The sequence below is a fragment of the Labrus bergylta genome, chromosome 3 (assembly GCF_963930695.1).
Source record: "Labrus bergylta chromosome 3, fLabBer1.1, whole genome shotgun sequence".
Taxonomy (NCBI): domain Eukaryota; kingdom Metazoa; phylum Chordata; class Actinopteri; order Labriformes; family Labridae; genus Labrus; species Labrus bergylta.
This window is the reverse complement of record NC_089197.1, coordinates 15,489,584-15,510,314: the sequence shown is the minus strand read 5'-3', so window position 1 is coordinate 15,510,314 and position 20,731 is coordinate 15,489,584. Positions and strand designations below refer to the sequence as shown.

The 20,731-nt window shown below is 40.4% G+C and overlaps 2 protein-coding genes and 1 long non-coding RNA gene across 3 annotated transcripts; 2 read left to right on the top strand and 1 right to left on the bottom strand.

The window, feature by feature from the left end:
- Positions 1–9: 9 nt before the first annotated feature.
- Positions 10–6,891, bottom strand: rs1a (retinoschisin 1a). Its single transcript, XM_020637966.2, has 7 exons — positions 6,772–6,891; positions 6,609–6,671; positions 6,260–6,285; positions 5,787–5,910; positions 3,506–3,647; positions 1,746–1,941; positions 10–1,501 (listed from the first exon to the last, which is right to left on the bottom strand). Exons 1-7 carry the CDS (start codon positions 6,785–6,787, stop codon positions 1,349–1,351), a joined length of 720 nt encoding a protein of 239 aa, XP_020493622.1. The 5' UTR covers positions 6,788–6,891; the 3' UTR covers positions 10–1,348.
- A 1,144-nt stretch (positions 6,892–8,035) lies between these two features.
- LOC136178499 (uncharacterized) lies at positions 8,036–8,776 on the top strand. The gene is made up of 2 exons (XR_010665901.1): positions 8,036–8,395; positions 8,524–8,776. It is a non-coding gene; the product is annotated as an uncharacterized lncRNA (long non-coding RNA).
- Positions 8,777–10,056: 1,280 nt separating this feature from the next.
- Positions 10,057–20,321, top strand: ppef1 (protein phosphatase, EF-hand calcium binding domain 1). The gene is made up of 19 exons (XM_065952807.1): positions 10,057–10,257; positions 10,836–10,990; positions 11,689–11,721; positions 12,063–12,190; positions 12,279–12,339; positions 13,970–14,133; positions 14,236–14,350; positions 14,795–14,841; positions 14,957–15,123; positions 15,245–15,281; positions 15,388–15,537; positions 16,244–16,395; positions 16,485–16,728; positions 16,824–17,009; positions 17,080–17,222; positions 17,611–17,717; positions 17,812–17,975; positions 18,506–18,590; positions 18,673–20,321. The coding sequence occupies exons 2-19, from the start codon at positions 10,936–10,938 to the stop codon at positions 18,873–18,875; spliced, it is 2,241 nt and encodes a 746-aa protein (XP_065808879.1). The 5' UTR covers positions 10,057–10,257; positions 10,836–10,935; the 3' UTR covers positions 18,876–20,321.
- Positions 20,322–20,731: the final 410 nt, after the last annotated feature.

The window sequence follows — 20,731 nt, the reverse complement described above, 5'->3', positions numbered from 1 at the left end:
CACACAACATGAGATGGTTTTATTTATTGATTTAATCAAGGAAAAGGATACAATAAGGATCACACATGCAGAGAAAAAAAAAAGTCCCTGAAATGTATTCTCAAAGCATCATGGGAAACTGAATTGAAATAATACAGAAAAAAAAAAGCCAGGAGTGAACCACAGTACAAAACCAGATTTGCATATTAAGTGAGTTTTGCAACCCTCAATCTTTATAAAGCACAACAGAGTGATATTAAGTAACGAGTGCCTGAGATAATCACAAGTTTTTACAAACACCAAAGGCAAAACAGGAAGTGAAATCACAGGTAGATTTAACAAGAAAAGCCTGCTTTGATTTCAGATTTACTTGGTACCAACAAATCTCATGAAAAGACCAAAAATCCCAAAACTGTTGTTGTCAGGAGACATGATTCTGTCTCACACTTTACTGAAGACGTACATTTATGTATAAAAAAAAAATCATTGGAACTTTTTTTAGAAAGCAAAACTAAAAACTGAAAACAGCAGGGGGCTGTAACTGTTAGCAACAGTACTCTGAAATATTTTAGGGACTATTTCCAGAAGCGTATGAATACACATTTGATCCTCATTGAAACGGAGTATTTGGAGCAACGTTACAATGTTTGTGTTACTTGATATAAACTCAAGTGACCATGTTCTCTGTACGGTGGCAGTACGGCTCACTGATGTGTTTTGAATTGTTTTCAGAAATTTAACAAAAAAAAATATTTTACACAAATACAGATCACAATCCAAACTGGTTAGTAGGATCAATACTTTTGGTCTTTTCTTGGGCTTTGTCGGCAGTTTGAAAAAAAATATTTAACAGCTTTTCCTCTTTCTTTTTTTTTAATGAAGGGGAGAGACCATCTGGGAGGTGCAGAAGCATACATCCACAGTTTAGCAGGAAAATTTCAGGTGTAGCAGACAGAACTGATCAGACCGGTCACAGGAGGACACGTTTTTGTCTCAGACCAGGATATCAAACCTCCATAGCAACGCTGCCCCTCTCTCTTCAAACCTAATTATTGCTTTGAATTTATGCCATTTCATTTCAAATGGACTAATCTACTGAGAACTCAGCCGATTAAAGCCTGCAGCGTGAGACTGGTCCGACACAGACAACGGAGAGTAGGGTGAATGAAGGCTCATTCTGCATATCAAACAAATATCTTAACTCTGTTTTCTTTGTAGTTTAAATGTTTTTACAGGACCTTTCGGCTTAACTTGTGGTTCTTCTGCAGGACAATCTGTGGACAATATGATATGGATCACACACTCTAGAATTGGGGCTTTAGGTTACGATTTGGGACGAGGCCTCGGGGGACGCTTGGAGGAGAGAAGTTCACATGCATTTGTTCATGCAGAGCAGCAGCTCCAGACGCAGAGCGATGCGTGTATGCCATCCGAGCGGGAGGATGCGGATGTAGCGCGCCACGATGGGCGGCCTAAGGAGGTTCTGCACAGACGAGGAGCGGTCAGAGTTTCCATAGAACACCTGAGGAAAGAGGGGTCAAAGTCAGGATGGAAGAGCTTTGAATGAATGACAGCGGCAACACAAGGGTGAATGAAAAATTATTTTAAAGATCATTTAATTAATGAATGACAATGTCTCAAAACATGTTGCAAAGAAACAATTTTATAAGCGTTCATTTGTAAGAAGCCTTGAAGCCATAACTATCCAAATGAAAGATCAGTAATAGTTGAAAAGGCTGAACCATTATGACAGGGTTTAAACTGACCCGGTTGTTTCCAGTCTGGTCTTTGTAATAGATCCAGTTGAGTTTTTCATCTGATCGGTATTGAACGCTGTATTTTGTGACCCACTCATCAGCGTCACAGCGGCCCTGAGTGAGGATCCCTGAGACCACCATCACCTCCATCAGGTCGATCTGCAGCCACTGACTGCTGTCCTGGAACTTAGACAGCCAGGCACACCTGCATGAGGAACACAAGCATATAATCCATAGTGAATATGATGCAACATGTCAGGCTATGCAGTTTAACTCGAAATATCATATTCGTATTTCTTCCATCACTTTATCAAAAAAAAGTTAGAAGTTTCCCTGAATGCATCCTTAAAGATGAATGTAAAGCCAGGATAAAACGCTGATTCTTGCTTCCCTCTCTAATCAAAGGTTCCATGTTTGTTGTTGGTCGGGTGTATGCCCTCTGGTACCTTTAACCACACCCTTTTATGATGTCATTGGACCTTGAAGCACACCTGTACATCTCTACAGACAGGTGACAGCTCATAGCAATTTCTGAAAGCATATCTTGTCATGCAGCTCTCGGTGCATGATGATTATTTCTATTTATTTGTATATTTGTATGTCTTTAAGCAGGAGCATATTTGCATGCCAACCTCACCAAATGCACCTTAATATACAGAACGAGCGATGGGTCACGTTTTGTTTGAGTGCATTTCTGCTCATTCTGTCTGTTCCTGACAGATGGCGCGTTCAGACGTTTGTTTACGAGGGTCTCTCACTGAGGCAGAACAGTCGACTGTGTCTGGCGGGAGCAACATTTAATGTTTTAAAATCTGAACAGATCCATGCATTTGTTGTCAAACAATCAAAATACACGCGGTTACATGATGCTGCTAATGTTTTTATTTGTATCTTGAAATAGTTTCAATTTCATTCTATAGATAGTTCAGTAATAATTTCCTGTTTTAATTTTGTGCATTACCCGTTCCTATTTTAATGGCTGTGTTTGAAATCACATAATTTCAAGTGTGACGTCTAATATAGTATGTAATGCGTTCTTAATTTAAAGTTAGTAATTTTTGCGTACGGCAGCTCACATACTCAACTGCCCCACAATGCATTGCAACTCTTCAGACTATCCAATGACAGAGCTCACAGGCCAAACAACAAGTGCCGTTTAAAATGAAATAACCATACTGTTAAACGTTTAATTTGTGGTCAAATAATATTCAAATAACCACATGGTAAAATACGTAATGAACATTTGTAGATTGTGGTTTAATTCCATATTTTTCAATAGCTTATTCGACAACCTTGAATAAAGAAATAAGCTCTTGAGACGAAAACCATTTCTAGTACCAGACTGTAAACATGTTTATTTCTGCAGTATAAGAGGACATTTAATATGGGATCTAACTTTGAGAGCCATACAACCTCAAGTGGACAATTCAGGAATTGCAAGTTTGTTTGCTGTTGTCTTCATTTCTTCATTTTTTTTCAGGTTGCCTCATGTATTCAACATAGTTGGAACTGAAACTACGTGATTGATGAAGTCAGTTTTCAATTGTCTCACCTTTGTCTGATTACCCAAACATTAACAGGGTATTTTTTCTTTCTCTGTTTCTCTGCCACTTTGTTTCTAGTCATGACATTTTTGTAATATTATATTCCCTATTGTAAGCCTTTTTTCCATTTTTGTTGCAATGGATTCTTCTTTCAGTCTGCATCCTGGTCTTCTGTTTTTGAGTTAAACCCCCAATTTGATAGAAACATTTTGGACTTTTTCTTACCCGAAACCCTGAGTGTTGAGGCGGGCCCTGCTGGGGAGCCATGAGGAGAACCAGCCGGTGTACTGGTCCTGGTTAGAGCAGGTGATCTGCTCCGGACTCACTGATCCAGCCTCAAAGCCCAGAGGCCTGTGGTATGGACACTCTGCAGAAAGACCATAGACACAGAGGCTGTAAAATGTAAATCTCTTGTGTGATTATTAGTTATTGTATATCACCTAAAGACCTCCAGGCCACATGGATTTGAAGGTCATCACTGGGATGGAGGATAAAACACAGAGATGTCAGATTAGCAGTGAAACACTGAAATGATCAGTGCTAAGCCGTTTAATTCTCCATCTCTCTATCCTTTCTACTCTCTCCATGCTCACACCCTTTAGCTCCCTAAAGCCCCCTCCTGTGTGACCCACATCCCCTCCTAAAAGCCTGCAGTTTAATTCTCCACACTGAGAGAGATCAGTGATGTCCATTAGGGCAGCAGGCAGACAGATGGCCATGTTCTCCTCTCCGCAGCTTTAGCTCTGTGTTGCGAGCATGTTTTCATCTGCCATTCAACCTTTTTAATTCCACTAAAATCACATTAAAGCAAGACCTGAGTGGACTATGTAATTGCATTTTATGAATATATAAATAGGGAGAGCTTGACATGCTTGAGTTTTTTTCTGTTTAAAGTTCATGAAACATCAGCTGTGGATGCTCAGAGCTGAAACCTGCTGCACTTCTGTTTACTACTGGATTAAGCCTAACCTGTGCAGGGTCACATCCTGTCTAATCCCTGTATTACAATGTGTACAGCAGCAGCAGCAGCAGCAGCAGCAGCAGCAGTGTGTGAGTCAGGAGATAAGTGTTTACATAACAGCAATGTGAAAGACACTTGTTCCTCCTGAATGTATTTGAGGACTGAAATAAAACACATTCAGATTATTGAATCAATGGAGAAATGTGACACACTGAGAATAAAGTAGAAGACATTCTGTCTCCCCTCATCACTTATCATCACTGGCCCCATGTTGTGGTAATTACTGGTTTCTGTGATTGTGCGATGGGCACAGTCTATCATGAGCCCCACAATCTGAGCAAAATGCTCTGAGATAATGATCATCTGCCCAACTTCCTCTCCTGTCAATCAACGGTTGCCTAGTGATTGCAGCTCATTTGACACACGTTGATTTACTGAGGAAAACCCTTCAATGATGATTAACTCTTCAGGCGCCCCTTCTTTGATCTCCAAAGCCCACATTTCAAGTCAGGTCTTAAAGGCTTTCCCATGTTTTATCTTCATTTGTTTTTTGACTGAGATCTGTTTGCAGGAAAACAGGAAGATCGATATGATCGAAAAAATACCACATCTGCAGCTAATGGACATTCTTATGAGATTTTAGTTGCCTGTTGTTTACAAAGTCAGGACTCAGTGATGATAGCATTTTCTCCCTCCATATTGACCCTACTACAAGTCCAGTGTTAAGATTAAAAGACAGATGCTTTTATAACATTTCTCTAACATGATGTGCCCTCATTAGAGTTAAAAAATTCCACTTATTTCTCTCAATTAAAATCCAGATGCAGAGCTCATTTTCAACTAAACAGGAATAGTAGATGAAGAGGACTGTGTAGCTTCGGTGGAGGTGTTTGTGTTTCTTTTTCAAAGCTCCATCTGCATCATCTTCTCTGACGATGTCCAGTGGAGCATGTCCACCCTGTGGTGTCAAATCTGGAGTCTAATGCACTCATGCATGTGCATGTGCATATAGAGATTCACCTTCTATCTGTTTAATCAGCACTGTGGAGCTTAAAGGATTTGTTGGTTAAACAATGGACAAGATTTGAACAGCCAACTATTTTGACAGTTCAAACCCTAAAGTGAGGGGTTTCAGCCTCTTAAATGTAAAGAGTTATGTTTTATCTGGTCTACAATTCAAGTTATTTTACTTTTCATGGATTCCACAAGAAAAATATCCGTTTTAACAAGAAAATATTTTACCAATTGTTAATCTATTTCAAAAACATGTTGAAGGCCTACAGCAGCCAGACATATACGCACTTGAATATTTGTTTTCCCTCTCTCATTCTGCCTACCTTTGCAAGTTCATTGTTTAATCTTACACTTGCCATCATAGTTCACGCCTGTATACAACTATTTTAATAGTTTCATAATTCAATCAGATTGATTTAATCAGTGAAAGCCCTTCTTTTTGCATGAATCAACGGGTGTATTAAGAGGAAAGGTTTCCTGACACAGAAGACTAACAGTGTTTGTGTTTTGGCTGTGTTTGATGGATCATACCGGGCATGCAGTCCACTCCTCGCACCATGGAGCCAGAGCCGATGGTGGAAAACTCAGTCGGGGTTTCACCTCCTTCACAGTCACATTTGCAGGACCTGCTGGTCCACGTCTCAGATACCCCTGCCTTAAATGAACATGTAAAAACAATTTGCATTAATTAAATGTAATCACAATTGTATACTCTGATGCACTCAAACCATTGTCAGTAAAAATCAAGCTGGTTTGCAAGATCAAATTTAAACAGAAATGTCTCTTGGATGACTTTAAAGACAATGAGTCAGTAAAGACACTGTACTACTCAGTGACTCATGATAAAAATGGATTGAGTATGTCAAAGGAAATCAATCAGCTTTGACCATTTTCCACTGGGTAGAGACATTTAAACAACAGGATGAGATGTTTCTGGTGGATCTACATCACTTGAACAGTATTTGGGTGAAATCCTCTCTTATATTTGCTGAGTCTCTTCTTACCTCTTGGGCATGGATGCTGATAAACACTGCTCAGGCAGATGGACAAAGACAAAAGCATGTCAGGCAGCGGTACGAGGAAGCACAGAGGAGAGAAAAAACACTGTAAGGACACTCAAACAAAATCTGTGCATCAGCCTGTCTCTATTTAAACACATTAGGAAGAAAGCAAATCAAACATGTCACCAAGGGAAAACCTGCATCACAATCTCAAGGCTTACTGAAGAAATCTGCTGTATTTGTCAGATGTTCAGTCAGGAATCAGTTTATCCTTTGAGATTGTCAATTTTAAGTTTTAAATCACACAGATTACGTGTTCATAAGTAGAAGAGAAAAAAGACTGAAACTGTACCGTTCACTCCCAGAAGAAGCAGAGCCAGCAGGAAACGCTTCGCTGAGAGAGCCATCTTCGAACCTGCTCCAAACCAGACAAGAACGACTGCAGAATGAGCAACCAAGCCAGCAGTGATGGAGAGGCTGGATTACAATAATCCACAGGACACTAATGGCCTTACCTAATGCCGTCCTCATCTGACAAAGCCCCTCCTACAGCTGTTCACCCCCCACCATCAACGACCACCAACACACATGATGGATTTACTGCTCAAAATCTCTGCACAGTCACAGGGACAATCAGCGATGTGACAAATATTTGGCTCGTGTAAGTGTGCGTGTGTGTGTGAGAGAGAGAGAGAGAGGGTGCTGGAGGGTGGTGATGGCCTCTGCTGGGCCTTCTGATCCATATGATCCACCAGAAGGTCTTCTTTTAGATGATTTCTTTGTTCCTCTTGTATATTTGCTCCATTTCCTTTATGGATGATCGTGTTGCATTTTCTATATAACCAAAGAAAAAAATCCTACTCCTTTTTTACATATACGTATAAGTTAGGCATAACATTCATCACACATTGGTCGAGAAACATTTCTGCGTCATAATTCATAAGGAAGGAAGGAAGGAAGGAAGAACTTTGCTGGAAGGAAGGAACAAACGAACGAAGGAACAAACGAAGGAACGAAAATAGGAGGGAATGAAGGTATTAGCTTGGGTTCTAACAAAGAAACATTTTTTTCTGGAAGGAAGATAGGAAAGAAGGAAGGAAGGAAGGACATTGCTGGAAGGAAAGAAGGAAGGAAGGAAGAAAGGAAGGTATTTGGGTTCTAACAAAGAAACATTTCTTCTGGAAGGAAGGAAGGAAGGACATTTCTTTAATTGGGAAATAAACTATAGATATTATAGGAAAGGCTTTACTTCGTTTTTTTTTACAGTCTATTAACAAGTGAATGATGGTTGAAACAAAACAAGTGTTTCCTTTCTGTCTTTCTTTTAATTTATTTTCAGGCTTTTCACACCTCTATTGTAGAGATAGGAAAGTGAGTAGAGTTGGAAGTCAGGGAGAAAAAGACATATGGAAAGGGAGTCACAGGTTGGATTTGAACCTGGGTTGCCAACTTGGAGGACTCAACCTCTGTACATGTGGTGCGCACACTAACCACTACACTACCAGCACTCCTTTCTGTGATTGTGTTGAATGTGAAGTAAACTGAAGATTTACAGATATGAACGAGTTGTAATCCTCAAATAGTGTCAACTCTGGTGAAAACTAGGAAAGATTAAAGAGAAAAGCAGGTACTTTCTTCATGTTTATAAAAATAAATAAAACATTTATGAGCTTTAAAATAGTTCAGTCCATTCAAAATGTGAATTGAAATAGATCTGGGTGCCATCCGCTGTGATGTTTAACACAAACATGTCAAGTCCCTGCTTCTGTTTGACATTTGTCTGAAGTACAAACTCTACAGACCAAAGATGTCTGAACGCACATGCTGAGGGTTTCAAAGCCATGCTGACAGGTGACAGTAATTAGGCCTAATTAAGCAAAGCTGTTTTCATTTGTGCTCATTAAAACATCAAATCCACTCCTCTCACACTCGTTTCTGTTACGCTCTTATTCCTGGAAGCCACTGAAGAAGCTGCAGTCAAATTTATTGACTGATTTCTATTCAAGAGCAGATTTCAAAACCCAAAACTGAGCCTATTCAAAAATGAAGGCCCCTGTCCGAGCAGCATGCAGGACTGAATCACACACGAAGAAAAGGACTCGGGCTCACTCCACCCTCATCTATAGAGCTCATAAAGAGGTTTGAACAAAACAGTATAATATGGGTTTTAATCAATTTTACCTGAAAGTCTTCCTCTCAAAGGTGTTCTATCATTTAAAGTAACTCCTTTAAAGATCTCTGCTCCTCACGTTTCATCTCTCTTACAGGCCGATCCTGCTGGGATGAGGAATCCAGACTTCCTGGTCAGTCGGCTCAGTTTTCCCAAACCGGTCCTGCTCGGTCTGGTGAGCTCGGAGGCTTCCAGACTATCAAAAACCAACAGACTGAAAGTCATCACTGTGCAGGAGATCAGTGCTGCTGTGACACTCGTACGGCAGAGGATTCGTACGAGAGATGCTGCATGAAGAGTTGACCAATAGTTTTATTATCTTAATCATTAAAGAGTCTTTTAAATTTTAAGCTGTTTCATTTTTTTTGTAAAATACAAATTTAGGATAGTGATGCCATATCAGTGGGATAAAGTTCAACCATTGCAGACTTGTGTGGAAAATTTTAAACGTCAGTGTGTTCAACAAATACAAGTGGTGTGACTTGCATTTTGAAATTTTCGATGTGGCTCAGGTTGTGTTTCAGCTTTCTGACAAACTCTTCTGCACTTTGAAGAGTGAGTGTGATTAGCAGCCAGTATCTTCAGTTCTTAAGTATTTTGTTCCTTCTAAAATAGTATTTGCCTAACATGTTTTTGTACACGCGTCTTAAGTTGGACACACCGATTTGGCAGTTAAAATGTTTGTTTTTTTTAGAGCAATTGGAGGTGAGGTTTTTTTTTTTTTTTTTATAGAGTCAGCAAAATTTGGAACGGCTCTGAAGGGGAGGTAAGTCAGTCAGATTGCTAGGTGCCAACAACTGTTAGTGCTGGCTGTCAGGCCTGTGGATTTAAATATAAAGGATAAGATGTTGTTGTTTTTGTATTAAACAAGAGTAGATGTGAAGCTTAATCTTTGCTATAGGTATATATTAAATGTTATTTCAACCACCAGAAAAAAAAAACTTTTAGGAAGTGCCAGAAAGGCTAAAGATCATTTCATCCGCTGCAGCCCCAAATAATCCACATCTGGTCACCAGTGGCCTAGGCCTAGGTTGAGAACCAAGGGGGTCATTGGCTCAAGTCCCCATGGACCAAAATTGGGACTGGTTCCTGAGGAGATGCCAGTTCACTTGCCGGGCGCTGCCGAGGGTCCCGTGAGCAAGGGAACCATACTGGACAAGGAAGGTCTGTTTGTAGCCCCTTCACTTCAAGGTCAAGGTTTCTTTATTCGTCTCTCTCACACACACACACACACACACACACACACACACACACTCCTACAATCACAGGCGCATGCACACTGTGCGCATGTACACGTGCCACTCCAAACACTTACGGTTTCATACATGCATTCATACACTTAACCTACATCTCTTCAATAATGCATGTCAATAGGTCCTATTTTGGCTTGTCTGTATTTCAGGCCAAAGGGGATTAAGGGAGTAGCTTGTTTAAAATTAAGTTAACTTTTAAGACATTTTATTTAAAAGTCAGGAACTTGATGTTACCTGACATCTTCCTCGTTGAATGCTATTAACTGGCAAAGCTCTTGAACTAACCAGCTCGTCGGATTTTAAGGACGCACATCAGTCCCTCCCTCCTCCCCTCTGTGGTTTCTCTCCACCTGTTCTGTTGATGCCTCCGCCTCTTTTCTGCCTCCTCACGCAGCTTCCTCAGCTTCCTCAGCTCCTCTGGAAACACTACACCCCTGTGAACTTTTACCTTCAAACCTTTCCGCAACAGACGTTAAGAGAAAGCCAAAGCTTCAGTCTACCGCTTCAAGTTTGTCTGTGCATCACATGGATTGTGCTTTCCATTTATGATTTCCGGATATCGCGGATACAGGCTGCAGGTAGGGACCATCCAAGACGCACGACACACACACACACACACACACACACACACACACCGTGATGATTTACTGTTTCTGGACGCGATATCAAAGGCAGTGATTTTTATGAAACGTGAAAATAAAGGAAATTGTTGCGCAACAATCAACATTTTCCTTATAGTTTAATTTGTTCATTATACATCATGTATAAGCTTTGATACGTATGCTGCCTGAATGTGTTGGAGCGTGATTAGCAGCCAAAATGAGTTTAATTTGATACTTATGAAGCGTTGTTCTTTTAAGTGACATTCTTTTGACTATATTTCAAATGTTGGAAAAATGTCTCCAATCAATCTTTTCCACTAGTTGCTCTAAACTACCAAGTCAAGACATTACAATTTTCTTGACACCTATTTCAAGGAAAATTGTGCAACAGGTTGCCCAATAAATGACAATTTTCTTTTAAGTAAACGCTGCTGCTGTGATGTGAGACTATATTTAATATTATTTAGATCTTCAGAGACCTTTTACATCTAACAAAGCAGACAGTGATGTCTCATGTGATGCAGAATAATAACAGTGATGTTTTTACTCCTCAGGTCTCATTGCTGCAGTCTCATGCCCACCTGCCAGATGTTACCACCTGCTGCCTGCTTGGGACTGATTTGATGTGACCCTCAGACCTCATTACTGGTCATCATGGGATGTGGCACTTCTGTTTCCACAGAAACGCAGGACAAAGTAGTGGAGAAAGGTAAAGATGTGTGCACACTTCAAAAGGCAGGTGCTGTTATTTTTGCTCCTTCAGACAGTCCGGGTCTGTCACACATTTTCCCCGTGCTGTCAGCAGGAAAATGTGAATGTGTTGCCCCCTGAGGAAAGGTTTGAAAAACAATTGCTATGAAAAAAGGAGATGACATGTCAGGACAAGATGAGCACAAATAGGCCGGAAGTGTTCGGAACTAATTGGAGCAACACAGAATGAATTTAAACGAGGCCTTTGGGATGAACGACATAATGTAAACTTTCAAAGTTGTGTCTTTAAACAGACTTTCAATCAAGACAAGACAAAGATGCACTCCTGTATCTAACTTCTAGTATCTAAACTTTAAAATCAATGTATACACACAGTCAAATGTCTGTTTGCTCCACAGTCCACATAAAACAAAGCTGAAACAAGCTAATCAGACATTAACAATCGTAATTTTAATTAAGAAGCCCAAAGACTTTTTTGTGCAAAATAAAGGTTTGCATTTTGTACTTTTGATATCAATTCAAACTAAATTTATTTTGAATTGGAGAAACTTTTTTTCAGTCAACCTCTTGTTCATGACCTCCCCTGTGTCTTATTTTTTTCGTATTGTGTGTGTGTGTATGTTTAATTAATTGTTGAATTAATTACCAGTGTCTCATACTCAGCTGTAGTTTTTCCTCTTTTTTTTTTCCTCACAGATAATTCAGTTAAGGCTCCCAACCCCGCTCTGAGTAAGACCCTGCTCATCTCTCAACATCACTCTGTGACACGTGATGTGTGTGTGTGTGCATCAGTGTGTGTGTGCATCAGTGTGTGAGTGTGTGCATTTTGAACATGCCCCGTTGATGTTTCTAACAGTATGCATGTATGAAAGACGCAGCAGAAATAACAAACCTTTTTTCAATGAGTCAGTTAATTAAGGTCTGCATTCCATCACTTTTTAATGCAAATATAAACTGTGCCCTGCTGTGCTAGAAATAATAAAAAGAGATAATATGTACTGCACGTATGTGGTGTCTAGGCATGAGACATCATGCATTCAAATAAAAAAACAGCAGATTTATTGTTGCAGCTATGAAGGCTGCTGTTTTGATCCAGCGATGGTACCGACGCTACATGGCCCGCCTGGAGATGAGACGTCGGTACACCTGGAACATTTTTCAGTCCATCGAATACGCCGGAGAACAGGACCAGCTTCAGGTGACTCTCTGCACCAGCATGCTTAAAAACTGATGATTTCAGACACAGCACAGATCTAAAACATGTTTCGTCATTTGTCTTTCTTTAGCTCTCCAGCTTCTTCAGCTTCATGCTCGATAACTTCACTCAGCTGAACGGGAATGGTCCAGGTTATGTGCCAAAAGCTTTTCTACTACATACTGATATCAAAAAGGATTTTGTCTGTCCAAAAAGCTGAGTCTTTGTTATTAGGAAATATTGGAGGTGAAGATGATATAATTTTTCTTCACCCTGTGCATTCTGTCTATACAGCCCTTTTAATGGCTGTCTCTGTCTAAAACTTTGATTTGTGAGGCTAAAATGGTCACGTCATGTATTTTAAAGCTTCAAAAAGCATTTTAAGGTTTATGTGATGCTGGAACTGAAATGATTAAAATATAGATTTATTTTTCACCTCCATGAAATTAACTCTATTTTTGCTGTCATGCCCAGTTATTTTGGTCTTTATTTTAAAAAGTCATGTCATTTACCCTGTTGCTTAGCAACTAGTGTGAATGGGGAGGCGTGTGTGTGTGTGTGTGTGTGTGTGTGTGTGTGTGTGTGTGTGTGTGTGTGTGTGTGTGTGTGTGTGTGTGTGTGTGTGTGTGTGTGTGTGTGTGTGTGTGTGTGTGTGTGTGTGTGTGTGTGTGTGTGTGTGTGTGTGTGTGTGTGTGTGTGTGTGTGTGTGTGTGTGTGTGTGTGTGTGTGTGTGTGTCTGTCTGTCTGTCTGTCTGTCTGTCTGACATAGCTGTGGCTTAAGTCTGTATTGACCGACTCTTCCATCTGAAAATCAAAAAAGCTCCATTGACCAGCTGATCCTCAGGTCATTAAAGAACATCATCTTCATCGGTTTTATATCTTCAACATAAGTGATGCAAGCCGAGCACACTATGATGTTTCTACTCATCAGGTTATATACATCATGTGTGTATGTGTGCAGTCGTGTGTGCATTTGTTTAACCAGGAAACAGACTCAGAGAAATAGGCCTGAAGGTAGATATCTGTTCCTGCCTTGTTTGTTTGCATAAATTAGACAGCATCAGTTTCTCATTAGCATGTTGGAGTGGTCTTTTAATATGACAGTGAGGTCACACACACAGAGCAGAGGGGGACGTTTTTTGTTTTTTTTTGTGTTCAGCTGTTTATGAACAAGGAACTACAAATATACGTGTTGTAGTTTATTTGGTAAACAATTCCTTTTTTTCAACCCCCAAGAAAAACTTGAGCTCACCTATCGTTCCTTAACACAATATTCTTAAAAATAATTGCAGTTGGGGCACTGGTGGCGCAGTGGTTAGAGCGCGCGCCCCATGTATGGAGTCTATAGTCCTCCAAGCGGGCGGCACAGGTTCGAATCTGACCTGTGGCTCCTGTCCCGCATGTCATTCCCTACTCTCTTTCTCCCTGATTTCCGACTCTGTCCTATCTCTCCAATAAAGGCACAAAAAGAAATAAATCTTTAAAAAATTGCTGTTGTATAGCAGTGAAGGTAAATACACTCTTGTTAGCAGGACTGCACTGTGATATCCATAATGAATCTTACACTGAATTTATGTCTTGCCTTTGTGCAACATGCAAACTCACCCTGACACCCTGACGTTTTTTTTAAATTGGATAATGTGAATACCTTGATTTGTAAGCTCAGACCAGGTTACTTTGTGACATGAGAAGACAATGTAATGTGTTTTAAGACCTCTATATTTATTTCAATCTAATTCAGAAGATCAGTGCGTTAACACCTCCTCTCACTGTATCCTACAGACCTGATCTCCCAGTTGCTGGACCCGGTTGTCAACCCCTGGTTGGACAGAGAAACCTGCTTCAACATGATCCCTGTTCCTGAGTCATACACCGGGCCCCGACTGTCCTTTCCTCTCTCCGTCTCAGACACAAATGCTCTCCTCAATGGTTTTAAAGAGCAGCAGGTATGAGTATTTCTTTCTCTTTATCACTTGAACTGTTGACTGTTCGTTTTAGGTTTTGGGTGCTTTTAGGGACTCATGTCAATCACTTTCCTTTCCACACAGACTCTTCATGCCAGATATGTTCTGCAGCTGCTGTACGAGGCCAAAAAGCTCCTCAAACAGATGCCAAATATCATCCACTTATCAACGTCATACACCACTGAGATCACTATATGTGGTGAGTGACCTAAGACACAAGGTTGTTTTATTTTTTTTAAAGAAAAAGTGAGATCAGGATTTGTTGTTTATTATATGCGTACATGCAGTATTTCACCATCCATTGGGACACTGTATAGATCTAATGTCCTGGTTAAGTGATTGCTGGTGTCTGGGAATGACTTTGAAATACAGCTCACTGTATCTTAATGGCATCCGTCCAAAAGGAGGTCATGTTTATTCACAGTGATGCGGTACTTGACTCTGGTTTCATGGCTGCCTCCTCCAGCAAATCTGCATCTCATTCAGCGTGAGAATACTTGTGCCTAAAACATAAACACACACTTTTTTTTTAGCCTGAAGTTGAACACTTTGCTTTCCTGTTACAATACCACTTTACTCATGAAAAATAGAATGAATGTAGCTGGAAAACTTCTTAATAGTGGTGCTGTCTGTGTTGGTGCAGGTGATCTGCATGGACGGCTTGATGACTTACTCCTCATATTCTATAAGGTAATTTCTTTCTTACAGTAACAACTTTCTGGAGTATTCACACGTACTAAAACAGGCAGTCAGTGCTGCTTAATTTAGGCTTACGATCATGTTTTGATGTCATGGTATGTTTCAGAATGGCCTTCCCTCTGCCGAGACGCCGTACGTGTTTAACGGGGACTTTGTGGACCGTGGGAAAAAGTCGGTCGAAGTGGTCATGCTCCTCTTTGCTTACCTTCTGCTTTACCCGGATTACATGCACCTGAACAGAGGGAACCATGAAGACCACATCATGAACCTCAGGTGGGGAGGAAGAGGAGTAGAAGTGAAAGGAAACAGTCATTTTTCTTAAGTTAACCACACATATGAGAGCAGTACAAAAATATAATGATCTCCATGTGATGTTATTATATTGTTGTTTCAGATATGGATTCACAAAAGAAGTCATGCAGAAGTACAAGGTAGAGTCAAGTTGAGATAAAAGTCATTGATGTAAAAACCCAATTCACACTCAGGATTAATGGATCTTTTATAAAAAAAATATGATTTCTTTTTTACTGAGTGCAGGCTCATGGCCGTGAAATCCTCCAGCTGTTTCAGGATGTTTTCAGCCTCCTTCCCATCGCGACAGTCATTGATGGAAAGATCCTGATTGTTCATGGAGGGATCTCCGACCAGACTGACTTGGACTTCCTCGGCTCCATAGAGAGGAACAAGGTCTTTGAAAACATTCAGCTAACCACCGTCCCAAACCTCCTCCAACCTCGGTTTATTTTCTTTCTTTGTTGATTTTGGACACTAGGGGTCAAAAATTCCTTGAAAAGATTCTTAAAGTTTAGTTGTCATGGTTACCATGGTAGCAAACAAAATGTAAAGTTCATACCCAGCAGACATGGAGCAGCAACAATGCGCCTAAGAAAAATATCTGCATATTGAGAGCATCTTCCATGTAGTAAGTCTTGATTTCCAACAAGATTTAGCACATCCCCCATAGATTAAAAACGTGCACCATGAAAGGACGTTATGATTTTACGTCATTGGGTATTTAAGTTAAGTTTTACTTTTTGTATGAAAAACATTTTAGTGAGTTATGCTATATGAATTTTGTGCTTCTGTTGTGTGTAGACCTAAATTGACTTGTATGTAGTCAGGAGAGATTGATTCACTTTGCGCCTGCTTGATCAAGAGTAAAAAAATAAAAAATAAAAAACCTGAAATATGAATTAATGTTGCCCCTTGTGCCTCTCTGAAGCACAAAGCAAGCCTGTCTGCATAAATACAGTGGAGACAGTGTACAGACAAAAAAAAACTGTCCATTTTGATACCAGCCTATTATCGACAATCAATTTGAGATATCCATTAATGTCTTAATTAACCTATAGTTCTATTTTTTTCCTGTGTTTTTTTTTCTCTTCGCTCATAGGTTAAATCTGCCCTGAGGTTTCCCAGGCGCAGTTTAGGACAGCTGGATATCGGTCAATGCTGCAGACAGATGAAGGGAATAAGATCGACTGACAGCTCTCGTGCCAGCAGCAGCTGCAGCCACAGCAAGAACCAAAGAACACAAAACCAGAGGTCTGACATCATTCCACTGCTGCTTACAGGTTTGTTTTTTTTAAATTAACATCAGTGTGAAAGATTCCTTTGATTTGCTCTTCCTGCAGGAAGAGGAGATGTTTTCCTAGCCGACAAGACAGCACCATCTCCACTTCCTCTTCCTCCTCTTCATCCTCCTCCTCTTCGTCCTCCCTGTGCTCTCCTCGGACGCCGTCCCACCTCACGCCTCGTCAGTGTCCGTCCTTTCCTAGCTCGCCTCACACCACCAGTGTGCTCCAAGTGCCTTTCCTGGACTCACTCTCCTCTGTTGGCCCTCCGTCACCTCCACAGCATGAGCGTGAATGGAAACAGGTCAGAGAAGGGGAATCGGTGGTGAAGAAATGATATCTGCCGCTGTTTTTTGCGACAGACGGAGCATGTTAATATTGTTTCAAACTGTCCTACAGATAGTGGATATACTGTGGAGCGACCCTAAAACACAAGAAGGCTGCAGTCCTAACACATTCAGAGGTGGAGGCTGCTACTTCGGCCCTGACGTCACACAGAGACTTCTGCTCCAACACGGACTGCAGCTGCTCATCAGATCCCACGAGTGCAAACAGGAGGGATACGAGCTCTGTCATGGTGGACAGGTAGTACAGAGAGGCAACAGATCAAATGCAAACTGTCCAAACACATGCTGAAATTGTTTATGTATTCTAGGTGATCACAATATTCTCAGCATCAAACTATTATGAGGAGGGAAGTAACCGAGGGGCTTACATCAAAGTGGGTAGAGAACTGGTTCCCCGCTTCTACCAGTACCAAGTCAGCCGCACAACGCGCAAACTCACCCTGACACAGAGGTACGGCATGTCTCTGGAGTGTGCATGTGAGTGTGTGTCTTTGTGTGTGTGTGTGTGTTTGAATGTTTAAGGGTTGGGCAGTCTTACAGACAACTTGGATTGACCAACAAATATGACTTTTGATCGATAGTTCAGATATATTTTTTCGCTGTCTTCATCCTCAATGTAAGATTTTTGTGCCTTTTCTCAATTTTAAACTGTGTAGAATTAAATATGTTTTGGGACTTTTGAGTTGTCACAACAATCTATTTACAGATATTGCCAGGGGTTCTGTTTCATGTTGATTGACTTTATTTGACTTACAGTCTCTCTTATCAATAATTACATTTACATTTCAGTTAAATCAGTAGGAAAGCTCGATCATAGTTAATGACCTGTGTTTGTCCAGGGTCCGAGCTGCAGAAGGCTCTGCTCTCAGGGCTCTGAAGGAGAAACTGTTCAGCCATCGCTCTGAGCTCATGTCGGGCTTCCAGCAGTACGACCAGAATAACAAAGGTACGCTCTCCTCATCGCTCCACAGGTCTAACTTAAAACATGAATTACCCAGGTTGACATAGAAGTTCTTCTAAGTTAGCATATCTATTCTCAGGTTGTGTGTCGGTCAGTGAATGGACTCTGGTGTTGGAGGCTGTCCTGAGACTCGACCTGCCATGGAGGACTCTGCGTCCGCACTTAGCCCGTCTGACACCAGATGGCAGCGTGGAGTACCAGTCCTGCTTTGAGGACATGGGACCAGGGAACTCTCTGCCACAGGTCAGAGAAAGCAACCTATAGTATTATTAACGACTTAAGTGCTGTCCTTGAGAAAATATTTTGAGTTCTTCTTTGTCAACTTTCCTTAGAAAGCAGAAAATGATAGATCATTATTAAGCATTTAATCATAAATGCAAAACATAGTATTCCCAAAAGGGTGAAAATTAAGGTTGTTTATCTGGTGCACTACTCTAGTTTTACTAAAATATATCCAGGAGTCCACAAAAATGTCTGGAGTGACAGGTTAGAAACAGAAGTGTGAAGTTGATATGTCTGAAGAACGACAGCAGGCTGGACAACAAAATTACAAACCCAAAGTAATAACCAGTCCCAGTCTTATGGTTTTTTTTTCTGCTGAATCAACATTAAAGAACTCAAAGTTCAGTGCAGACATCCTGTTTGTTTTCAGCATCAAGATACCACTTACAGCTCAAGAAGGGATACTTTTCAGATTAAAGTGCTTCTCACTGCTGCTGTTACACACTATCAGTGGATGTTTTGAACTTTCTTTTCCCCTTGTCTCCTCTAAGGTCACTCCAAATTTAGCTGAAACTCTCTTCAGATACAGGACGGACATTGAGATAATATTCAACATTATAGACAAAGACCATTCAGGTAGGAAATCATGTAACGATTTTTTTGGAGTCTTTGAGATGTATATCTTCAAATCCAGTGAATATGTGTTCTCCATGTGCAGGTCTGATCTCCATCGAGGAGTTTCGTCACACCTGGCGTCTCTTCACTGCACACCTTGGTGTTGACATCGACGACAGAGCCATCGATGACCTGGCCCGGAGTATTGACTTCAATAAGGACGGCAGTATAGACTTTACTGAGTTCCTGGAGGCCTTCAGGGTGGTTCATAAACTTGACAAGGATCAGCATGTGAATGGAAGATAAACAGAAGTATTTATGGAGGGGAAGAATCTATACCCTTCAAGAACCTGGTCTGTATGATCAGCAGGGAAAGTGATAGAGGGAAAAAAAGTAGGAAAGCGTTGATGAGATGAAGTGATTTAGAATTATTTTTAGTTTAAAAAAAACTCGCATTGAAACACTTGAAAACTTAAAGTAATGATTTGTTTTTTTCCAAGCATATCTAATGGCATGGCAAAGGTCCTGCGCTGTAGGATGTCTCAATATCGCAGTTTCCTTTCAAAGTAAAATATCTCGATAACTATTGGATGGATTGCTATGTAACTCTGTACAGGCGTTCATGGTCCCCAGTAAATAAATCCTGCTCGACATTCCTCAACACTTGATCTAGAACCACCAGCAAGCTTATATTTGAAGTCCAAGAAAAAATAATCTATGAATCAATATTATTTTTACTGATGTAGTGCCACAACAAAAGTTATTTCATTACACTTCAACATAAAAACCAGGTCTAGATTGAACAGTCACCCAGTGGCAAGGAACACTTCCTTTTAACCGGCAGAAACTTTAAATCAAATTTGTTGTTCCCAAAAGATAAATCTCAAACAATCTTTATTTGTATAGAGCCAATTCGTATCATGTCTAGACCCAACATTAATCCACCATGAGCACAGCACTAAAGCAAGGAAAGACCTTCTTTAAGAGGCAGAACCCTCGAGCAGAACCAGACTCATGTTGATCAGCCATCTGCAATGACTGTGTTGGGCTTGGAAAGAGGTAAAGAGGGAAAGAAAGAAAGAAAGAAACGGATGGAAAGAGACAAATAAATTAACTATAACGACAATAATGAATAAAAGATTCATGACAATGACAATAATAATGGTAAAAGTATGTGTAGTAATAGCAGTAACAGCTAAGTATGATAATCAAATGATCAGTCTAATATTAACATTAGCAACTATGATGATAATGAAATGGGTAGGACTGATTATGTTCATTATAGCCGTTGAAGTTGAGCAGCTTTTAGATTCTCATTAATGTTTATAATGATGAAATAGACGTCAGGCTGAGCAGCACGCCGTGCACATCCACGATCCAGAGCAACCTACAAGACAAGGAAGCTCAGGAGCTCCCAGGAGGACATATGGTTATTAACTCAAATGGTACATGAAGATTTGAGAGAGGGAGAGGGAGAGAAGATGAGTCAAATGATACTCTTTATATCGTGGGGCATGACTATACACTGTAAAATCACGAAGAACAAAACAAAAAAAAAAGGAAAGAAAAACTCTGAAGTAGGAGCTGGGGCTGCTACATGTTTTATGTGCAGATGTACAGACGCAGACTAGTGAGAACCATAGTGCACAACAGATACAGCAAGAGAACCAATGTGAAGCATTTCTATTACCTGTATATCAAAACTGTAGTTTTACACTTACTGATGTATAAAAGAACAAAATGCCTTTTTAAAATGTATTGTTGTATTTTGTGTATTTGTGTCTGATGTTTCACTGTGTGTGAGCTGATGCTTCATCACTCTGGCATCCTGCCGCATAACTACCAAAGTGTGAGAGCAGTTAAACAGGCATCCTGTCTGCAAATGTAAATGATGGGTTCAGGTTTTACCATTGGTGTTAATTTGCTGCACACACACACACACACACATTTTAAACCTGCATGAACAGTGCAGCTGCAGACGTGGAGGGTAAGAGACAATAGGAGAGGTGGCGAGAATAATTTTTCAGTCATTGTTTTAATGCAAAGCTCCCTGGAAGCTGCTCTCATTTTTGACAAAGGCTTGCTTTAAAGCAGGTAAAAACAATTCTCTCCTGACACTGACACATCCATCTGTCAGAGTGTTTTGCATAAGCTCCATCTTA